At 57.4% G+C, this 19,805-nt stretch overlaps 2 protein-coding genes across 2 annotated transcripts in view; both read right to left on the bottom strand.

Annotated features, from left to right (window-relative positions):
* On the bottom strand, nucleotides 1-6,467 carry LOC138212241 (mitotic checkpoint serine/threonine-protein kinase BUB1-like). Its single transcript, XM_069172544.1, has 19 exons — nucleotides 5,984-6,467; nucleotides 5,396-5,534; nucleotides 5,113-5,309; nucleotides 4,950-5,025; nucleotides 4,689-4,738; nucleotides 4,361-4,578; nucleotides 4,140-4,273; nucleotides 3,585-3,940; nucleotides 3,272-3,382; nucleotides 3,019-3,099; nucleotides 2,787-2,868; nucleotides 2,512-2,689; nucleotides 2,351-2,411; nucleotides 1,895-2,225; nucleotides 1,207-1,368; nucleotides 950-1,107; nucleotides 661-838; nucleotides 478-584; nucleotides 1-401 (listed from the first exon to the last, which is right to left on the bottom strand). Exons 1-19 carry the CDS (start codon nucleotides 6,094-6,096, stop codon nucleotides 5-7), a joined length of 3,129 nt encoding a protein of 1,042 aa, XP_069028645.1. The 5' UTR covers nucleotides 6,097-6,467; the 3' UTR covers nucleotides 1-4.
* A 995-nt stretch (nucleotides 6,468-7,462) lies between these two features.
* Nucleotides 7,463-19,805, bottom strand: part of LOC138212242 (protein NLRC3-like) — a 28,548-nt gene continuing 16,205 nt past the window's right edge. Inside the window, exon 11 of the mRNA XM_069172546.1 lies at nucleotides 7,463-8,342. Coding sequence (XP_069028647.1) covers nucleotides 7,804-8,342 — 539 coding nt within the window. The 3' untranslated portion in view covers nucleotides 7,463-7,803. The remainder of the gene's footprint in view (nucleotides 8,343-19,805) is intronic.

Here is a 19,805-nt window from a genome sequence, read left to right on the forward strand (position 1 = left end):
TCTTTTAAATGTCCAAACAAGCGCTGCTCCTGCGGTGACCTTTGACCTTCAACCCTTCTCTCTCTCTCTGAAACCCGTTTCTGTGGTTGGGTTTCCCGTCATCTCCGCGGCGCCTTGCGGCTCTCCAGCAGCAGCACCACCAGACGTCTGAGCAGCGCCGGCAGCTTGCTGCTGTAGTTCTGCTGCAGGACCGACGCCAGCCGGCACCGGAGGCTCCGCAGGCTCGGCGCCGAGCCGCCGTCCGGCACGTTGAGCAGGACGTGGAAGAAGTCCAGCCAGAGGTCGCCGTGAGGGTTCCCGGAGGACGAGAAGAGTCCCGGTTAGCTTCCACCCGGTCAGACGACCTCTGGTCCCGGTCCGATTCAAACTGGACTCGTATTGTTGTCACAATATTGGTGTTTCTAAAAGTAATACAAATTAATCGGACAAAACGACTCTGCGGAGACGGACCGGAGACGGACCGGAGACGGACGTTACCTCCTGAAGACGCCGTTCGTCTTCCACACGCCGCCGTCGTTCGTCACCTGCATGTACGTCCCGAACAGCATGCGGTGGACCGTCCCGGCGAGCCCGAAGTAGTCGGTCTGGAAAACACACGAGGTGAAGATGCAGGAAAACGGAGAGACGTGTGAAAGACAAACCGCGGCAGCGCGTCCTCACCTGGTAGCTCCACGGCTTCCCGCTGAGCATCTCGGTGCACTGGAAGCCCGACGTCAAACAGCGGGCGGTGAACGCCGTGCCTTCTGGGAAAAGCCGCATGTCGATGCTCTGTCCGAGGTCGATGAGGACGAGGCCGTGGTCCACGCCGTCCGGGTCGAAGCAGCTGTTCTCCAGGAACCTCCAAAAAAACACAGCGGCAGCTTTGAAAAAATAAAACAAACACACGAAGACGTTTCCTTCCAAAGTCAACGCGTCCACGTCGGTAGAATCGACGGTGTCGCGGGCGTACCGCTCTCCCAGCAGGAAGTTGTCGGGTTTGACGTCGGCGTGGACGATGCGGGCGGCGTGCGGCCGCTCCAACGTGCGCAGGATGCAGACGCTGAAGTACAGGACGAGCGGCGGAGGCATCGCCTCGTCGCTCAGGGATTTGTAGACGTTCACCGCGCTCTGAAGGTGGAGGTGAAAAAAAGAAAGAATCAAACTTCACACGTGGAAAAAGGAGCAGAGACTCTCTGGGCGTGAAGGAGCGGTTATAAACCAGCGGACCAGCAGGGTGCCGTAGTCGTGCAGCTCGCCGACCGGCACGCTGCTGTCGTGGAAGAGGTGGGCGGAGCTGACGCGACCGTACAGGTGACGGACGGCGGGCTGCAGCCGGGCGTCCGGCTGCGTGTGGATGTAAAACTCCCACGGGTTGGCCGGCTTCTGGACCTGCAGGGAGACACGTTGGACGTCAAGAGTCTTTCTGTCCAACGTCACTCAGATCCAATAAACTGAACTGTGACTGTTTGGACATGTTTCACAGGAAAAGTCAAATCTCTGAGATTTAGACAAAAAAAACATACAACACATTAAAAAAACAATGTTGTTTCATACCAATGGACCACTGGGGGGCGCTGCAACTTTATTAAATCCTTTAAAAGGAGTTTAAATTAGGTTCAGGGACTCAAAATACTGGCTTTCATTATGTAAAAGAAAATGATTCAGCTATGATTTAGCTTTAGTGTTTTTTTATGTGTCCAAATGCTGCATTCAACTATATTCAGGACATTTAAAAGAATTTAATTTAAGAATTTTTAACCCTTTCTGGGGAATTTCTTTGTTTTGTTTCCGCAGGAAAGTTTTCAAGTTCTGCAGATCTTCTAAAAAAACTAATGTTGCGGTCACTAAAAAGAAAGAATCACATCCGTTGAGGAGTTTTGTGAAAAGAGAGCGAATCGTGGAGATGACGTCTCACCTTTAAAACCACCTTCTCCGAGGTCACCGGGTTCGTCGCCTGGTAAACGGTCGCGAACGCACCTTCGCCGAGATCCTCCGTGATCTGAAAAGGTTCGCTGCCGGGTCGAGCCGAGGCCGCGGAGGTCCCGGAGGAGTCGGCGGGACAAAGCGTCTGGTCTCTGAAGGACAGCACGGCGGGGCGAGGAGGCTGCACCACGGTGATGGAGGAGGTGACGGAGGAGGTGGCGAGGCAGTGCTGAGCCAGACCCTCCCCAACGATGGTGCCCTGCCTCGCCGAGGAGGGAACCAGCTGGCTGACGGCCGTCTCAGAGAGCTTGTCGTCGGTCGGACTCTGTTCCATGATGGGGCAGCAGGGGGGGAGACACCGGGGGAGGGAGGGTGGGAGGAGGGGGGGTCGGTCAGTCAGTGAGACATGCTCATCACAACCTCTGTTACCTGAGGACACAACGCTTACCTGAGTTTTTGGGTCTGACGTCGGATGAAAGCGTCGTCGTCAGCATCGCCGCCGTTGTTCTCTGTGAAGAACCGAAAAAGTCTTCGTTTGTCACCAGATTAAGAAGAAGAAGAAAAAGAACCGTGTTGTGAGGCGGGGAGGTCCGGGTCCGGTACCGGTACCTGGGTCCTGGTAGAAGTTGCCGCTGAGGGGGGTCTTGTGAGTGAACGGCGTGGAGACGCACTGGGCCAACATGGCGAAGTCCAAGGTGCTGTTGGGACAGGCGGCCAGCGAGTGGAGCGAGTTGTAGCGAGCGCCCCACATGGTGCTCTCGTCCGGCATCGGGTCGGGAGGAGTGTCCTGGAGAGACGGGGACAAAAACAACAACGTCTGTTTCACCACTTCGCCGACGAAACGTGTTCGTGACGAATCGACGTCTTCGTAAAAACGAACTCACGTTGGGTTTGTCTGCCTTCGGCGGCGCGACCGGAGCCAGAGCTCGGACGGGTTTGGACTTCTCGGTGGGACGAGCAGCAGCGCTGAGCAGAAACCACGAAGTAAAACCATGAGAGTCTGCCGATTGTTTTCCACTTCTTAGTCAAACCCCGTGTGTTGCTGTGGAAACGGAGCTCGCACTGACAAAAAGTCAGTCTGACAAAAACATGTGATTGAGTTGTTGTTTTGTTTACCTTCCGTTTTGTTTGTGGTTGTTGTCCTGGAAGATGGTGAACGGGGCAGCGGAGGGGGGCTGATGCACGAGGAGGGGCCTCCTGTCAATCATAAAGGAGGATGAAGGTCAGCAGGAAACTGGCTTCAGTTGAGGTGAATACTGACAATAATAATCATATTTAATAGTTCAGAAGTTGATGTTCAACACAGGTGACAGATTCCACTTGTAGAAATGTTCTTCATGTAAACAAACACAGTTCGCTGCGTATTTACCGTTCGTCGGGCCGCCGGCGTCCAACTCCCGCTCGGCGGCGTGGAGCGCCGAGGCGTCGCCGAACGGGTCTCGGAGGAACGTCGGGGCCGCGAACGTGTCCCTGATCACACCTGAGAGACGACACGGAGACGGTTCGATGGCGCCGGACAAACTACGTCAACTAGAAACGGTGCGCTCGGAGAGCTGCGGTGAATTCACAGTAAAAGTAGGGTTAGCTCTATTTACGTTTCCATAGCAACACTGAGATGTAATCTGAGGAGTTTTACATGAGTTTCACCTCCTCCCCCCTCCCCATCCGACGGTTGTGCTCACCCAGCGCCTCCCTCCTGTTGACGGTGGGCGATGGCACCCTGCTGCATGCCGTCGGCCTCCTCCGGTTCTCCGGCGTCCTGGTGGGGAACATCGGCGGGTTCGTGGAGCGGCGGCTCCGCATCTGCCGGCACAGAGGCATGATGGGAAATCTCAGAGCGCAGAGCGTCTGTCTGCTGAGGAGGAGGAGGAGGAGGAGGAGGAGGAGGTTCGGCGGCCTCGTGGATGAAGGCCGGCTCGGTGTGCAACCTCAGGCCCAGAGAGTTCCTGCTGCTCAGGCGGTCGGAGGGTCGGGGACACCCAGAGGCATGCTGGGAAGGATCCGGGTTCCCACTGGTGGCTGGTTCTGCTGCACAGAGCTGAAAAAAACAAGGAAAAGGATGTTTTCTCATGAGATGAGTTTCCTGCTTAAATGTTGAAGAACCAGACATACCAGGTTTCAGATGTTTAAAAGCAGCCTTTGATTGAATAAATATTTAATTGTCTCTTTACTTTTTACTCTGTTGTAGTTTTTATATTTAACTGTTAATGCAGCATTGAAGGAGTTTGAAGTTTCACCTCCTGAGACTCAGCCGGTCCTGAAACACCGAAACACCCCAGATCCTGGTTCATTATCTCCATCAGACCTGTCAGGCTGCGGACTCCCTCCCTCTGCTCCTTCTGCTCCTTCTGCTCCTTCTGCTCCTTCTCTGCTTCAAGCCAAACCAAAAACCACGTCATAATCTCACTTAATGAAGGTTTTTCTTTTTAAACGGTAGATTGAGAAAGCGCTGACTCACCGGTTTCCCTCCGCTCCTCCTCCTCCTCCTCCTCCTCCTCCTCCTCCTGCTCCTCCCGTCTCTCCTGGAGTTTACGGAAGTATTTCTGAGCTCGGACCTCCTCGAAACAAAGTTGGGATCCTTCGCAGACGAGTTCGTCCTCCAGGTACTCGGACACGTTCTGAACCCCGGAGCTCCGGCCGGACGGGATCGTCCCCGACGTCTCCGAGCGGGACACTCTGCGGAGGAGACCGTGGATGAGACATCCTGGAGTTATTTGAGTCAACTAATTAAAAACAACACAATACAATCTAAAAAAAAGATCCTAAAACTGAAACCGTCCACTTACGTCACGGTCGTCCTGTTCAGAGACATTTTTAACGGGCACTCCACAGACGGCTGGGACAGAGAGCACAGAGGGTGTTAGCGAGGTTTAAAAAACTAAAACACAGGATAACGTGGCGTTATTAAACCGTTACCACGGAGACGCACACCCACCACGCTCTGAGCCTGTCCGTCGGAGGACATCTGATCGGTCAAGTGGGAGTTCTGCAGCGCGGTCCGACCCGCTTTCACGAAATAAAAGTCAAGACGGCAGACGCGACTTTTAAAAAGAAACCAACGGAGGAGAACCAGAAGTCCCACCTGAGGCCGGCGCCGGGATCCTGGTTCTGGTCTGAAACCGCCTGCAGGATTTAAAAAGGTCCTGTCGGTGACACGTCGTTCTACAGTTTGAAGCGCTGAATCGGACACCTCCAAAACATCTGGTTTACCTGTACTCGTGCAGGACGGCGTCGGCCGGCCGGGCCCGGTTCTCCACCGCTTTCTGGTCCACGGCGTCCGCCTGCTCGTCCGTCCCCCAGAGCTCCGGCCGCCGGGCCCGGGCCGCGTACGGGGCGGCCGTCCCGCCGCCGACGCCGCGGCCGAAAACGTGGCCGTACGGGGCGACGGGGTCGGACCGGTGCCTCGCCTGCCGAAGACGCGGGAAGAGAAGCGTGAAGAAGGAAAAAGGCGTGACCGCTTCACGCCGTCGTCGTGTTTGAAGTCCGGACTCACGCATTTGATGCAGTAGTTCACGTATCTGACGTCGTTGGCGTATCGCTCCACGTTCAGAAATCTCTGGACGAGGCTGTCCAACACCAGCGACATCCCGCCGCCCTCCGCCGGTCGCATCTGCTCCAGGTACTCCACCAACCTGATGGGGGGAGGAGAGGGGACACTGAGCTGTCAATCACACAATATAACAAAACATCCAGGTTGGGAGACATGAAGCTAAAAAAATAAGATCATGAAACAAATGGATCTGAGGTAGGAACCGGATAATCACAGGAAGGTCAAAAAAAGAAGCTTTTAAAGGTCAATAAAAACTGGAACACAAGAGGAAGACTTCTTTAAACACTTCTTAAAGAAATATAACAGATGCACAGCTGATACCTTCATACTCGGAGCTGAGTCTGTATTCATGACAACTCAAGCTTTTAATGCAAATGTCTCTTATGTCCATAGTTTGAAGTGATGCCTGGTGTGATTTCAGATGTGCATTTGTATTGTTTTTGCTGTTAAAGTGTGTTTTCTCTAATTCTCTCCGTTACAGACAATAAAGAGACGAACGTTTCCTCATTTAAAAACAATCCCGTTACTCACTTGTCCCACGGATCCAGTGGGTCGTCTCCCGTGTACGAGGACAAACTGTCTTCAAAACACCTACAAAAATAAAGTCGGAGAAATCCATGAAAATGAAGGAACGTTAAGGCCATTTTATAAAAGTTAAATCTTTTATAAAGTGCTCATAACACAGCAACACGTTAGCAGTCAGCTAACACCGGCTAACGTCCGCGCGACTTCCTGTAAATACGCAGCGATGTCCATTTGAAGAGTTTTTAAGACGTCTGAACAAAACAAGTAATTTAACTCCTCTGCTGTGGATATATTAAACTCTTATCGGGACGACTGGATGAACAAATCCGTTTTCTGCTGATAAGTTCCATCGTTTGTGGTGTTTCCGTCCTCCGAGCTGCTGCTCGCTGCTCCCGTTACGTTTCAAATTTAACGCTCAGCCAATAGCGTTTCAGAGTGTCGTAAAGCCACGCCCCCAACGCGTGACGTCTACCGTGGGGCGCAAACACAAAACAAAACTACTTTTGCATCGAGGGAATTTCTGTATTTAAATCGATGTATGTTTCTTCATTTGTATTTTCTTTGTTTCTTTTGTTGTTTGTTATTTACTGTCCGGTTATCTCCACATTGCTGCCTTTTCTGTACGAAATAATGAGTGTTAATCTACACTGTTTGTAAACTTACATCTTGTTCAATAAAGTTCTGAAAAAAAGAAAAGAAAAATTACAAAAAGCTGACATAAGAAAATATGTGTCTATAAAAGTGTCATTTTGATTTGACTTTAATTAGTGGATTTTAATTATAGAGCATTTCTATCTTTATATCGAACGTTTTACTTGATTTTTTAAATTAAAATAAACTGAATTGTGAATTGTGTGAAAGGAGCCTCGGACCAAAGTACCAGAATCTGATCTGACTAAAAGAGAACGTTTCCGTCCGGATCAAACTGAACCACGGTTTGGTTCGTTCACATCGTGACAAAACGTTCTGGATGATTCACACTTGTAGGCCGTAAACAGGAAGTTGAGGCCAGATATCGTTGCCCAGGAAACAGTCAGTGCTGACGACGGGACGGAGACGACGACGACAGGACGGAGACGACGACATTGATACTCAAGTGATGACGTGGAGTCGTAGGTGATGATGACAGAACGGGCAGTAGTTCACACCTTGAACATTGTTATGTTTGGGGGCGTGTATGTTTGATTGACAGGCCTGGGAGGAAGTCATGTTTCCTGTATCGGTGGGCGGGGCATAGTGTCCTCCGTCTCCGTTAGACCCCTCCCTCCTCCCCAGCTCGTCCAAATATGGTCATTTCTGGCGGAGATGTCGACGGCTGAATGTCATAACGGAGGGTTTAAAACATCCGTTCACAAACCGACGGGTGACGTCGTTGTTGGTTTTCTCACATTAAGAAGCAGAACAGAAGCAGAACCTTTCAGGGAGATCACACAGGGGTGGACTCAGTTTGTTCTAACAACATATTAAACAACCCGGCAGAAAACACACATTAAATGAAACTTTATTCAAATATTCACGTTTTATTTCATCAACTCAAACACAGAAAACATTTCAACAGGATTCATGACGAGTGTAAAAGTTATTTTCAGGCCGTCTTGCAGCAGGTTTCCAGAATCTGCTGATGTTTATCAGCCAAAGAGCTCAGTTTGACCTTCATCTGTCCACATGGAAGTGAAGGTCAAAGTTCAGAGGTGAGGACATCATTTCACTACTTCTGACACAAAACATATTCTGACATCACAATCAGTGATTCAACGGTGAACCAAAGAGAAACTTCATCCACCATCAACATTTAAAGCTGCTGTCACTTCCACAGACTCTTCCTCCTACAGAGAACACAGAGACACTGAGGAACCATCTGACCAGAACCCAAATCCAGGATACAGAGGTTCAGTGAATGTGGTGTTGAAGGTGTGGAGGTGGATCAGAGTGTCAGAGGAGATTCTGTAGAAGGACAGAGTGCCAGCAGGACAGTCCACATACACTGCTACTCTGTTGGAGGAGGAGGAGGAGGAGGAGGAGGATGACGTTACTCTTTTATTGTGACAGACAGAGTAACCACCATCATTATAGCAGATCAGACTCCAGGACTGATCGTTCCTTCCAAACCAGCAGTCATTACTGTCTCCTCTCCTTCTGATTCCTCTGTAACTCACTGCTATTTCAACACCTCCTCTCCTCTCGACCTCCCAGTAACAGCGACCAGTCAGACCAGTTCTACACAGCAGCTGAGGACACCTGTTAAATCTGTCTGGATGATCAGGATATGACTGATCTTCTTCCACCTTCATCACCTTCCTGTTGTTGTCAGACAGTTTGAGTTTTCTGTTTACTGAGTTTGTGTCCAGTTCAAGTTCACAGAAATCTGATGGAGAGAAAAAGACACGACACAGCTGCAGTTTATCATCTGACACATCTGATGGCTTTTTTCTTTCTTTACTTCCTGACTTGTTGTTCGTTCATAGAAAGTTTAATGATGATACTTTTTGTCAGGCTTTGACTTTTGGGGGACGACATCCAGCTGGATCACTTGAACTAAGACAAAGTAGAATCTTTAAATACGCTTCTCTGATCAAGTTTATTATTGCATCTGCTGTTTTAGGATATCTTGACTGATAAAGCTTGGATGGTTTTTGGTAGCTGGAATTGTTTGTGATTGGATTCTTGTTTTCACTCAAGTAACTGAGAGTCAAAGAGAACAAGTTTAGAGTTAAACTGATGGTCTTTTATTCCAATTCTATTCAGGACTAAGTTGTCTCCCTCCTCTCCTCCTCCTCTCTCCCTCTTCTCCTCCTCCTCCTCTACCTTCTCCTCTCTCCCTCCTCCTCTCTCCCTCCTCTCCTCCTCCTCCTCTCCCCCTTCTCTCTCCCTCCTCCTCCCCCTCCTCTCTCCCTCCTATCTCCCTCCTCTACTCCACCTCTACCCCTCCTGTCTCCCTCCTCCTCCTCTCCACCTCCTCTCCCCCACCTGTCTCCCCCTCTCCCCCTCCTGTCTCTCTCCCTCTTCCTCCTCTCTTCCTCCTCTCTACCTCCTCTCCCCCTTCTGTCCCTCCTCTCCCCCTCCTCTCTTCCTCCTCTCTCCCTCCTCTCTACCTACTTTCTACCTCCTCTCTTCCTCCTCTCTCCCTCCTCTCTACCGCCTCTCTCCCCACTCTCTCGACTCCTCCCCCCTACTGTCTCCCTACTCTCTACCTCCTATCCTCCTCCTCTCTCCCTCCTCTCCACCGCCTCTCTCTCCACTCTCTCGACTCCTCACCCCTCCTGTCTCCCTCCTCTCTCTCTCTTCCTCCCCTCCACCTCCTCTCCCCCACCTGTCTCCCTCCTCTCCCCCTCCTCCTCTCTCCCTCGTCTCCTCCTCCTCCTCTCCCCCTTCTCTCTCCCTCCTCCTCTCTTCCTCCTCTCCCGTCTCCATCCTCTCCCCCTCCTCTCTCCCTCCTCCTCTCCTCCTCCTCCTCTCGCCGCTCCCCCTCCTCCTCTCTCCCTCTTCTCCCCCTCTTCCTCCTCTGTACCTTCTCTCCCCTTTCTCTCTTCCTCATCTCTCCCTCCCCTCCCCTACTCTCTCACCCCTCTCTCCCTCCTCTCTCCCTCCTCTCTACTTCCTCTCCTCCTCCTTTCTCCCTCCTCTCTACTCCTCTCTCCCTCCTCTCCACCTCCTCTCTTCCTCCTCTCCTCCTCCTCCTCTCCCCTCCTCTCTTCCTCCTCTCTTCCTCCTCTCTACACTCCTCCCCCCTCCTGTCTCCCTCATCTCCTCCACCTCTCCCCCTCCTGTTTCCCTCCTCTCTCCCTCTTCCTGCTCTCCTCCTCCTCTGTACCTCCTCTCCCCCACCTGTCTCCCTCCTAACCCCCTTCTCTCCCCCTCCTCTCTTCCTCCTGTCTCCCTCCTCTCTCCTCTCTCCCTCCTCTCTCCCTCCTCTCTCCCTCCTCTCTCCCTCCTCTCCCCCTCCTCCTCCTCTCTACCTCCTCTCTCCCTCCTCTCCACCGCCTCTCTCACTCCTCTCTCCCTCCTCTCCCCCTCCTCTCTCCCTCCTCTCTCCCTTCTCTCTTCCTCCTCTCCTCCTCCTCTCCCCCTCCTCTCTCCCTCCTCTCTCCCTTCTCTCTTCCTCCTCTCCTCCTCCTCTCCCCCTCCTCTCCCCCTCCTCCTCCTCTCTACCTCCTCTCTCCCTCCTCTCCCCCTCCCCTCCTCTCTCACTCCTCTCTCCCTCCTCTCCCCCTCCTCCTCCTCTCTCACTCCTCTCTCCCTCCTCTCCACCTCCTCTCCCCCTCCTCTCCCCCTACTCTGTCCCTCCTCTCCCCCACCTGTCTCCCTCCTCTCCTCCTCTTCTCCCCCTCCTCTCTCCCTCCTCTCTCCCTCCTCTCCCCCTCCCCTCCTCTCTCACTCCTCTCTCCCTACTCTCCTCCTCCTTTCTCCCTACTCTCTTCCTCCTCTCTAACTCCTCTCCCCCTACTCTCTCTCCTCTCTCCCTCCTCTCTACCTCCTCTCCCCCTTCTCTCCCTCCTCTCTCCCTCCTCTCTACTCCTCTCTCCATCCTCTCTACCTCCTCTCTTCCTCCTCTCCCCATCCTCTCCCCCTACTCTCTCCCTCCTCTCTCCCTCCTCTCTTCCTCCTCTCTCCCTCCTCTCTACTTCCTCTCCCCCTACTCTCTCCCTCCTCTCCACCTCCTCTCTCCCCACTCCTCCCCCCTCCTGTCTCCCTCCTCTCCTCCCCCTCTCCCCCTCCTCTCTTCCTCCTCTCTCCCTCCTCTCTACTTCCTCTCCCCCTACTCTCTCCCTCCTCTCCACCTCCTCTCTCCCCACTCCTCCCCCCTCCTGTCTCCCTCCTCTCCTCCCCCTCTCCCCCTCCTGTCTCCCTCCTCTCTCCTCTCTCCCTCCTCTCCACCGCCTCTCTCACTCCTCTCTCCCTCCTCTCCCCCTCCTCTCTCCCTCCTCTCTCCCTTCTCTCTTCCTCCTCTCCTCCTCCTCTCCCCCTCCTCTCCCCCTCCTCCTCCTCCTCTCTACCTCCTCTCTCCCTCCTCTCCCCCTCCCCTCCTCTCTCACTCCTCTCCCCCTCTTCTCCCCCTCCTCTACCCCTACTCTCTCACTCCTCTCTCCCTGCTCTCCCCCACCTCTCTTCTTCCTCTCTCCCTCTTCTCTACCTCCTCTCCCCCGACTCTCACCCTCCTCTCCCCCTCCTCTCCTCCTCCTCTCCCTCCTCCTCCTCTCTCCCTCCTCTCCCCCTCCCCTCTCCCTCCTCTCTACCTCCACTCCCCCTCCTCTCTCCCTCCTCTCCTCCTCCTCTCTCCCTCCTCTCTCCCTCCTCTCCCCCTCCTCTCTTCCTCCTCTCTCCCTCCTCTCCCCCTCCCCTCCTCTCTCACTCCTCTCTCCCCTCTACCTCCTCTCCACCTCCTCTCTCCCTCCTCTCCCCCTCCTCTCTTCCTCCTCTCTCCCTCCTCTCCCCCTCCCCTCCTCTCTCCCTCCTCTCCTCCTCCTCTCTCCCTCCTCTCTCCCTCCTCTCCCCCTCCCCTCCTCTCTCACTCCTCTCTCCCCTCTACCTCCTCTCCACCTCCTCTCTCCCTCCTCTCTTCCTCCTCTCTCCCTCCTCTCCCCCTCCTCTCTCACTCCTCTCTCCCCTCCACCTCCTCTCTCCCCACTCCTCCCCCTCCTGTCTCCCTCCTCTCCTCCCCCTCTCCCCCTCCTGTCTCCCTCCTCTCTCCCTCTTCCTCCTCTCCTCCTCCTCTCTACCTCTTCCCCCTCACCTGTCTCCCTCCTGTCCCCCTTCTCTCTTCCTCCTCTCCTCCTCTACCGCTTCTTTTCCGCTCTTCTCTCCCTCCACCTCCTCTCTCCCCACTCCTCCCCCTCCTGTCTCCCTCCTCTCCTCCCCCTCTCCCCCCTCCTGTCTCCCTCCTCTCTCCCTCTTCCTCCTCTCTCCCTCCTCCTCCTCTCTACCTCCTCTCCCTCACCTGTCTCCCTCCTGTCCCCCTTCTCTCTTCCTCCTCTCCTCCTCTCCCGCTTCTTTCCCGCTCCTCTCTCCCTCCTCCTGCGCTCTCCCTCCTCTCCCCCTCCCCTCCTCTCTCACTCCTCTCTCCCTCCTCTCTCCCTCTTCCTCCTCTCCACCTCCTCTCTTCCTCCTCTCCTCCTCCTCTCACCCTCCTCTCTTCCTCCTCTCTCCCTCCTCTCTACTTCCTCTCCTCCTCCTTTCTTCCTCCTCTCTTCCTCCTCTCTACACTCCTCCCCCCTCCTGTCTCCCTCATCTCCTCCACCTCTCCCCCTCCTGTTTCCCTCCTCTCTCCCTCTTCCTGCTCTCCTCCTCCTCTGTACCTCCTCTCCCCCACCTGTCTCCCTCCTGACCCCCTTCTCTCCCCCACCTCTCTTCCTCTCTTCCTCCTCTCTCCCTCCTCTCTACCTCCTCTCCCCCTACTCTCTCCCTCCTCTCCTCCCCCTCCTGTCTCCCTCCTCTCTCCCTCCTCTCTCCCTCCTCTCCACCGCCTCTCTCCCCACTCCTCCCCCTCCTGTCTCCCTCCTCTCCTCCCCCTCTCCTGTCTCCCTCCTCTCTCCCTCTTCCTCCTCTCCTCCTCCTCCTCTCTACCTCCTCTCCCTCACCTGTCTCCCTCCTGTCCCCCTTCTCTCTTCCTCCTCTCCTCCTCTCCCGCTTCTTTCCCGCTCCTCTCTCCCTCCTCCTCCGCTCTCCCTCCTCTCCCCCCTCCCCTCCACTCTCACTCCTCTCTCACTCCTCTCTCCCTCCTCTCTTCCTCCTCTCTCCCTCCTCTCTCCTCCTCTCTCACTCCTCTCTCCCTCCTCTCCACCTCCTCTCTCCCCACTCCTCCCCCCTCCTGTCTCCCTCCTCTCCTCCCCTTCTCCCCCTCCTGTCTCCCTCCTCTCTCCTCTCTCCCTCCTCTCCACCGCCTCTCTCCCCACTCCTCCCCCTCTCCCCCTCCTGTCTCCCTCCTCTCTCCCTCTTCCTCCTCTCCTCCTCCTCCTCTGTACCTCCTTTCCCCTACCTGTCTCCCTCCTCTCCCCCTCCTCTCTCCCTCCTCTCCCCCTCCCCTCCTCTCTCACTCCTCTCTCCCCTCTACCTCCTCTCCACCTCCTGTCTCCCTCCTCTCCTCCCCCTCTCCCCCTCCTGTCTCCCTCCTCTCTCCTCTCTCCCTCCTCTCCACCGCCTCTCTCCCCCCCTCCTCCCCCTCCTGTCTCCCTCCTCTCCTCCCCCTCTCCCCCTCCTGTCTCCCTCCTCTCTCCCTCTTCCTCCTCTGCTCCTCCTCCTCTCTACCTCCTCTCCCTCACCTCTCTCCCTCCTGTCCCCCTTCTCTCTTCCTCCTCTCCTCCTCTCCCGCTTCTTTCCCGCTCCTCTCTCCCTCCTCCTCCGCTCTCCCTCCTCTCCCCCTCCCCTCCTCTCTCACTCCTCTCTCCCTCCTCTCTTCCTCCTCTCTCACTGCTCTCCCCCTCTTCTCTCACTCCTCTCTCCCTCCTCTCCCCCTCCTCTCTCCCTCCTCTCTCCCTTCTCTCTTCCTCCTCTCCCCCTCCTCTCTCCCTCCTCCTCCTCTCTACCTCCTCTCTCCCTCCTCTCCCCCTCCCCTCCTCTCTCACTCCACTCTCCCTCCTCTCTCCCTCCCCCTCCCCTCCTCTCTCACTCCTCTCTCCCTCCTCTCCCCCTCCTCTCTTCCTCCTCTTTCCCTCCTCTCCACCGCCTCTCTCCCCACTCTCTCCACTCCTCCCCCCTCCTGTCTCCCTGCCCTCCTCCCTCCTCTGCCCCTCCCCTCCCCTCCTCTCTCCCTCCTCTCCTCCCCCTATCCCCCTCCTGTCTCCCTCCTCTCTCCCTCTTCCTCCTCTCCCCCCTCCCCTCCTCTCTTACTCCTCTCTCCCTACTCTCCCCCTCCTCTCTACTTCCTCTCCTCCTCCTTTCTCCCTCCTCTCAACCTCCTCTCTCCCTCCTCTACCCCTACTCTCTCACTCTACTCACCCTCCTCTCCCCCACCTCTCTTCCTCCTCTCTCCCTCCTCTCTCCTCCTCTCTCACTCCTCTCTCCCCACTCCTCCCCCTCCTGTCTCCCTCCTCTCCTCCCCCTCTCCCCCTCCTGTCTCCCTCCTCTCTCCTCTCTCCCTCCTCTCCACCGCCTCTCTCCCCACTCCTCCCCCTCCTGTCTCCCTCATCTCCTCCGCCTCTACCCCTCCTGTTTCCCTCCTCTCTCCCTCCCCCACCTCTCTCCCTCCTCTCCCCCTCCTCTCTTCCTCCTCTCTCCCTCCTCTTTACTTCCTTTCCTCCTCCTTTCTCCCTCCTCTCTTCCTCCTCTCTACACTCCTCCCCCTCCTGTCTCCATCATCTCCTCCGCCTCTCCCCCCTCCTGTTTCCCTCCTCTCTCCCTCTTCCTCCTCTCCTCCTCCTCTGTACCTCCTCTCCCCCACCTGTCTCCCTCCTAACCCCCTTCTCTCCCCCCCTTCTCTTCCTCTTCTCTCACTCCTCTCTACCTCCTCTCTCCCTACTCTCTCCCTCCTCTCTCCCTTCTCTCCACCTCCTCTCTCCCCACTCCTCCCCCTCCTGTCTCCCTCCTCTCCCCCCTCCCCTCCTCTCTCACTCCTCTCTCCCTCCTCTCTTCCTCCTCTCTCCCTCCTCTCCCCCTCCTCTCTCACTCCTCTCTCCCTCCTCTCCCCCTCCTCTCTCCCTCCTCTCTCCCTTCTCTCTTCCTCCTCTCTATCTCCTATCCCCCTCCCCCTCCTCTCTCACTCCACTCTCACTCCTCTCCCCTTCCTCTCTTCCTCCTCTTTTCCTCCTCCCCCACCGCCTCTCTCCCCACTCTCTCCACTCCTCCCCCCTCCTGTCTCCCTGCTCTCCTCCCTCCTCTGCCCCTCCCCTCCCCTCCCCTCCTCTCTCCCTCCTCTCCCTCCCCCTATCCCCCTCCTGTCTCCCTCCTCTCTCCCTCTTCCTCCTCTCCCCCTCCTCTCCCCCTCCTCTCCCCTCCCCTCCTCTCTCACTCCTCTCTCCCGACTCTCCCCCCTCCTCTCTACTTCCCTCTCCTCCTCCTTCTCTCCCTCCTCTTTACCTCCTCTCTCCCTCCTCTACCCCTACTCTCTCACTCTTCTCTCCCTGCTCTCCCCCCACCTCTCTTCTTCCTCTCTCCCTCCTCTACCCCTACTCTCTCTCACTCCTCTCTCCCTGCTCTCCCCCCACCCTCTCTCCCTCCTCTCTACCTCCTCTCCCCCTACTCTCTCACTCCTCTCCCCCCTCCTCTCCCCCTACTCTGTCCCTCCTCTCCCCCTCCTGTCTCCCTCATCTCCTCCGCCTCTCCCCCTCCTGTTTCCCTCTTCTCTCACTCTTCCTCCTCTCCTCCTCCTCTCCTCGTCCTCTCCACCTCCCTCTCTCCCCACTCTCTCCACTCCTCCCTCCTCCTGTCTCCCTCCTCTCCTCCTCCTGTCTCCCTCCTCTCTCCTCTCTCCCTCCTCTCCTCCTCCTGTCTCCCTCCTCTCTCCTCTCTACCTCCTCTCCACCGCCTCTCTCCCCCACTCTCTCCATTCCTCCCCCTCCTGTCTCCCTGCTCTCTCCCTCCTCTCCTCCTCCCCTCCTCTCTCCTCTCTCCCTCCTCTCCCCCCTCCTCTCCCACTACTCTCTCCCTCCTCTCCACCTCCTCTCTCCCCACTCCTCCCCCTCCTGTCTCCCTCCTCTCCTCCCCTCTCCCCCTCCTGTCTCCCTCCTCTCTCTCTCTTCCTCCTCTCTCCTCCTCCTCCTCCTCTCTACCTCTTCTCCCTCACCTGTCTCCCTCCTGTCCCCCTTCTCTCTTCCTCCTCTCCTCCTCTCCCCGCTTCTTTTCCGCTCCTCTCTCCCTCCTCCTCCTCTCTCCCCACTCCTCCCCCCCTCCTGTCTCCCTCCTCTCCTCCCCCTCTCCCCCTCCTGTCTCCCCTCCTCTCTCCTCTCTTCCTCCTCTCCTCCTCCTCTCCCGCTTCTTTCCCGCTCCTCTCTCCCTCCCTCCTCCGCTTTCCTCCTCCTCTCCCCCTCCCCTCCTCTCTCACTCCTCTCTTCCTCCCTCTCTCACTCCTCTCCCCCTCCTCTCTCACTCCCCTCTCCCTCCTCTCTCCCCCTCTCTCTCCCTCCTCTCTTCCTCCTCTCCTCCTCCTCTCCCCCTCTTCTCTCCCTCCTCCTCCTCTCTACCTCCTCTCCCTCACCTGTCCTCCCTCCTGTCCCCCCTTCTCTCTTCCTCCTCTCCTCCTCTCCCCGCTTCTTTCCGCCTCCGTCTCTCCCTCCTCCTCCGCTCTCCCTCCTCTCCCCCTCCCCTCCTCCTCTCACTCCTCTCTCCCTCCTCTCTCTCCTCTCCTCTCTCCCCTCCTCCTCCCTCCTCCTCTCCCTCCTCTCCCCTCCCCTCCTCTCTTCCTCCTCTCTCCCTCCTCTTCCCCCTCCCCTCCTCTATCACTCCTCCTCTCTCCCCTTTCCCTCCTCTCCACCTCCTCTCTCCCTCCTCTCCCCCCTCCTCTCCCTCTCTCCCTCCTCTCTACTCCTCTCCTCCCTCCTCTCTTCCTCCTCTCCTCCTCCTCTCACCCTCCTCTCTTCCTCCTCTCTCCCTCCTCTCTACTTCCTCTCCTCCTCCTTTCTTCCTCCTCTCTTCCTCCTCTCTACACTCCTCCCCCCTCCTGTCTCCCTCATCTCCTCCACCTCTCCCCCCTCCTGTTTCCCTCCTCTCTCCCTCTTCCTGCTCTCCTCCTCCTCTGTACCTCCTCTCCCCCACCTGTCTCCCTCCTGACCCCCTTCTCTCCCCCACCTCTCTTCCTCTCTTCTCCTCTCTCCCTCCTCTCTACCTCCTCTCCCCCTACTCTCTCCCTCCTCTCCTCCCATCCTGTCTCCCTCCTCTCTCCCTCCTCTCTCCCTCCTCTCCACCGCCTCTCTCCCCACTCCTCCCCCTCCTGTCTCCCTCATCTCCTCCGCCTCTCCCCCTCCTGTTTCCCTCCCTCTCTTCCTCCTCTCTCCCTCCTCTTTACTTCCTTTCCTCCTCCTTTCTCCCTCCTCTCTTCCTCCTCTCTACACTCCTCCCCCTCCTGTCTCCATCATCTCCTCCGCCTCTCCCCCTCCTGTTTCCCTCCTCTCTCCCTCTTCCTCCTCTCCTCCTCCTCTGTACCTCCTCTCCCCCACCTGTCTCCCTCCTAACCCCCTTCTCTCCCCCCCTTCTCTTCCTCTTCTCTCACTCCTCTCTCCCTCCTCTCTCCCTCCTCTCTCCCTTCTCTCCACCTCCTTTCTCCCCACTCCTCCCCCCTCCTGTCTCCCTCCTCTCCTCCTCCTCTCCCCCTCCAGTCTCCCTCCTCCTCCTCTCTCCCTCCTCTCCCCTCCTCTCTCACTCCTCTCTCCCTCCTCTCTTCCTCCTCTCCCCCTCCTCTCTCACTCCTCCTCTCCCTCCTCTCCCCCTCCTCTCTCCCTTCTCTCTTCCTCCTCTCTCCCTCCTCTCCCCCTCCCCTCCTCTCTCACTCCACTCTCACTCCTCTCCCCTTCCTCTCTTCCTCCTCTTTCCCTCCTCCCCACCGCCTCTCTCCCCACTCTCTCACTCCTCCCCCCTCCTGTCTCCCTGCTCTCCTCCCTCCTCTGCCCCCCTCCCCTCCCCCTCCTCTCTCCCTCCTCTCCTCCCCCTATCCCCCTCCTGTCTCCCTCCTCTCTCCCCTCTTCCTCCTCTCCCCCTCCTCTCTCCCTTCTCTCCACCTCCTTTCTCCCCACTCCTCCCCCTCCTGTCTCCCTCCTCTCCTCCTCCTCTCCCCCTCCAGTCTCCCTCCTCCTCCTCTCTCCCTCCTCTCCCCCTCCCCTCCTCTCTCACTCCTCTCTCCCTCCTCTCTTTCCTCCTCTCTCCCTCCTCTCCCCCTCCTCTCTCACTCCTCTCTCCCTCCTCTCCCCCCTCCTCTCTCCCTCCTCTCTCCCTTCTCTCTTCCTCCTCTCTCCCTCCTCTCCCACCTCCCCTCCTCTCTCACTCCACTCTCACTCCTCTCCCCTTCCTCTCTTCCTCCTCTTTCCCTCCTCCCCACCGCCTCTCTCCCCACTCTCTCCACTCCTCCCCCCCTCCTGTCTCCCTGCTCTCCTCCCTCCTCTGCCCCTCCCCTCCCCTCCTCTCCTCCCCCTATCCCCCTCCTGTCTCCCTCCTCTCTCCCTCTTCCTCCTCTCCCCCTCCTCTCTCCCTCCTCTCCCCCTCCCCTCCTCTCTCACTCCTCTCTCCCTACTCTCCCCCTCCTCTCTACTTCCTCTCCTCCTCCTTTCTCCCTCCTCTTTACCTCCTCTCTCCCTCCTCTACCCCTACTCTCTCACTCTTCTCTCCCTGCTCTCCCCCACCTCTCTTCTTCCTCCTCTCCCTCTTCTCTACCTCCTCTCCCCCTACTCTCTCACTCCTCTCACCCTCCTCTCCCCCACTTATCTTCCTCCTCTCTCCCTCCTCTCCACCTCCTCTCTCCCTCCTCTCCCCCTCCTCTCTTCCTCCTCTCTCCCTCCTCTCTACTTCCTTTCCTCCTCCTTTCTCCCTCCTCTCTCCTCCTCTCTCTACACTCCTCCCCCTCCTGTCTCCCTCATCTCCTCCGCCTCTCCCCCTCCTGTTTCCCTCTTTCTGTCACTCTTCCTCCTCTCCTCCTCCTCTCCTCGTCCTCTCCACCTCCTCTCTCCCCACCTCTCTCCACTCCTCCCTCCTCCTGTCTCCCTCCTCCTCCTCCTCCTCTCTCCTCTCTCCCTCCTCTCCTCCTCCTGTCTCCTCCTCTCTCCTCTCTCCCTCCTCTCTCCACCGCCTCTCTCCCCACTCTCTCCACTCCTCCCCCTACCTGTCTCCCCTCCTGTCCCCCTCCTCTCTCCCTCCTCTCCCCCTCCCCTCCTCTCTCCCCTCTACCTCCTCTCCACCTCCTCTCTCCCTCCTCTCCACCGCCTCTCTCCCCACTCTCTCCACTCCTCCCCCCTCCTGTCTCCCTCCTCTCCCCCTCCTCTCCCCCTACTCTCTCCCTCCTCTCCACCTCCTCTCTCCCCACTCTCTCCACTCCTCCCCCTCCTGTCTCCCTGCTCTCCTCCCCCTCTCCTCCTCCTGTCTCCCTCCTCTCTCCTCTCCACCGCCTCTCTCCCCACTCTCTCCACTCCTCCCCCTCCTGTCTCCCTGCTCTCCTCCCCCTCTCCCCCTCCTTTCTCCCTCCTCTCTCCCTCTTCCTCCTCTCCTCCTCCTCTGTACCTCCTTTCCCCTACCTGTCTCCCTCCTGTCCCCCTCCTCTCTCCCTCCTCTCTCCCCTCCTCTCCCCCTCCTCTCTTCCTCCTCTCCCCCTCACCTCCTCTATCACTCCTCTCTCTACCCCCTTTCCCTCCTCTCCACCTCCTCTCTCCCACCTCTCCCCCTCCTCTCTTCCTCCTCTCCTCCTCCCCTCCTCTCTCCCTCCTCTCTACTCCTCTCTCCCTCCTCTCCACCTCCTCTCTTCCTCCTCTCCTCCTCCTCTCACCCTCCTCTCTTCCTCCTCTCTCCCTCCTCTCTACTTCCTCTCCTCCTCCTTTCTTCCTCCTCTCTTCCTCCTCTCTACACTCCTCCCCCCTCCTGTCTCCCTCATCTCCTCCACCTCTCCCCCTCCTGTTTCCCTCCTCTCTCCCTCTTCCTGCTCTCCTCCTCCTCTGTACCTCCTCTCCCCCACCTGTCTCCCTCCTGACCCCCTTCTCTCCCCCACCTCTCTTCCTCTCTTCCTCCTCTCTCCCTCCTCTCTACCTCCTCTCCCCCTACTCTCTCCCTCCTCTCCTCCCCCCTCCTGTCTCCCTCCTCTCTCCCTCCTCTCCACCGCCTCTCTCCCCACTCCTCCCCCTCCTGTCTCCCTCATCTCCTCCGCCTCTCCCCCTCCTGTTTCCCTCCTCTCTCCCTCCCCCACCTCTCTCCCTCCTCTCCCCCT

The sequence above is a fragment of the Embiotoca jacksoni genome, unplaced genomic scaffold (assembly GCF_022577435.1).
Source record: "Embiotoca jacksoni isolate LCO1_2020_lvr unplaced genomic scaffold, fEmbJac1.0.p SCAF_54, whole genome shotgun sequence".
In the NCBI taxonomy this organism is placed as follows: Eukaryota; Metazoa; Chordata; class Actinopteri; family Embiotocidae; genus Embiotoca; species Embiotoca jacksoni.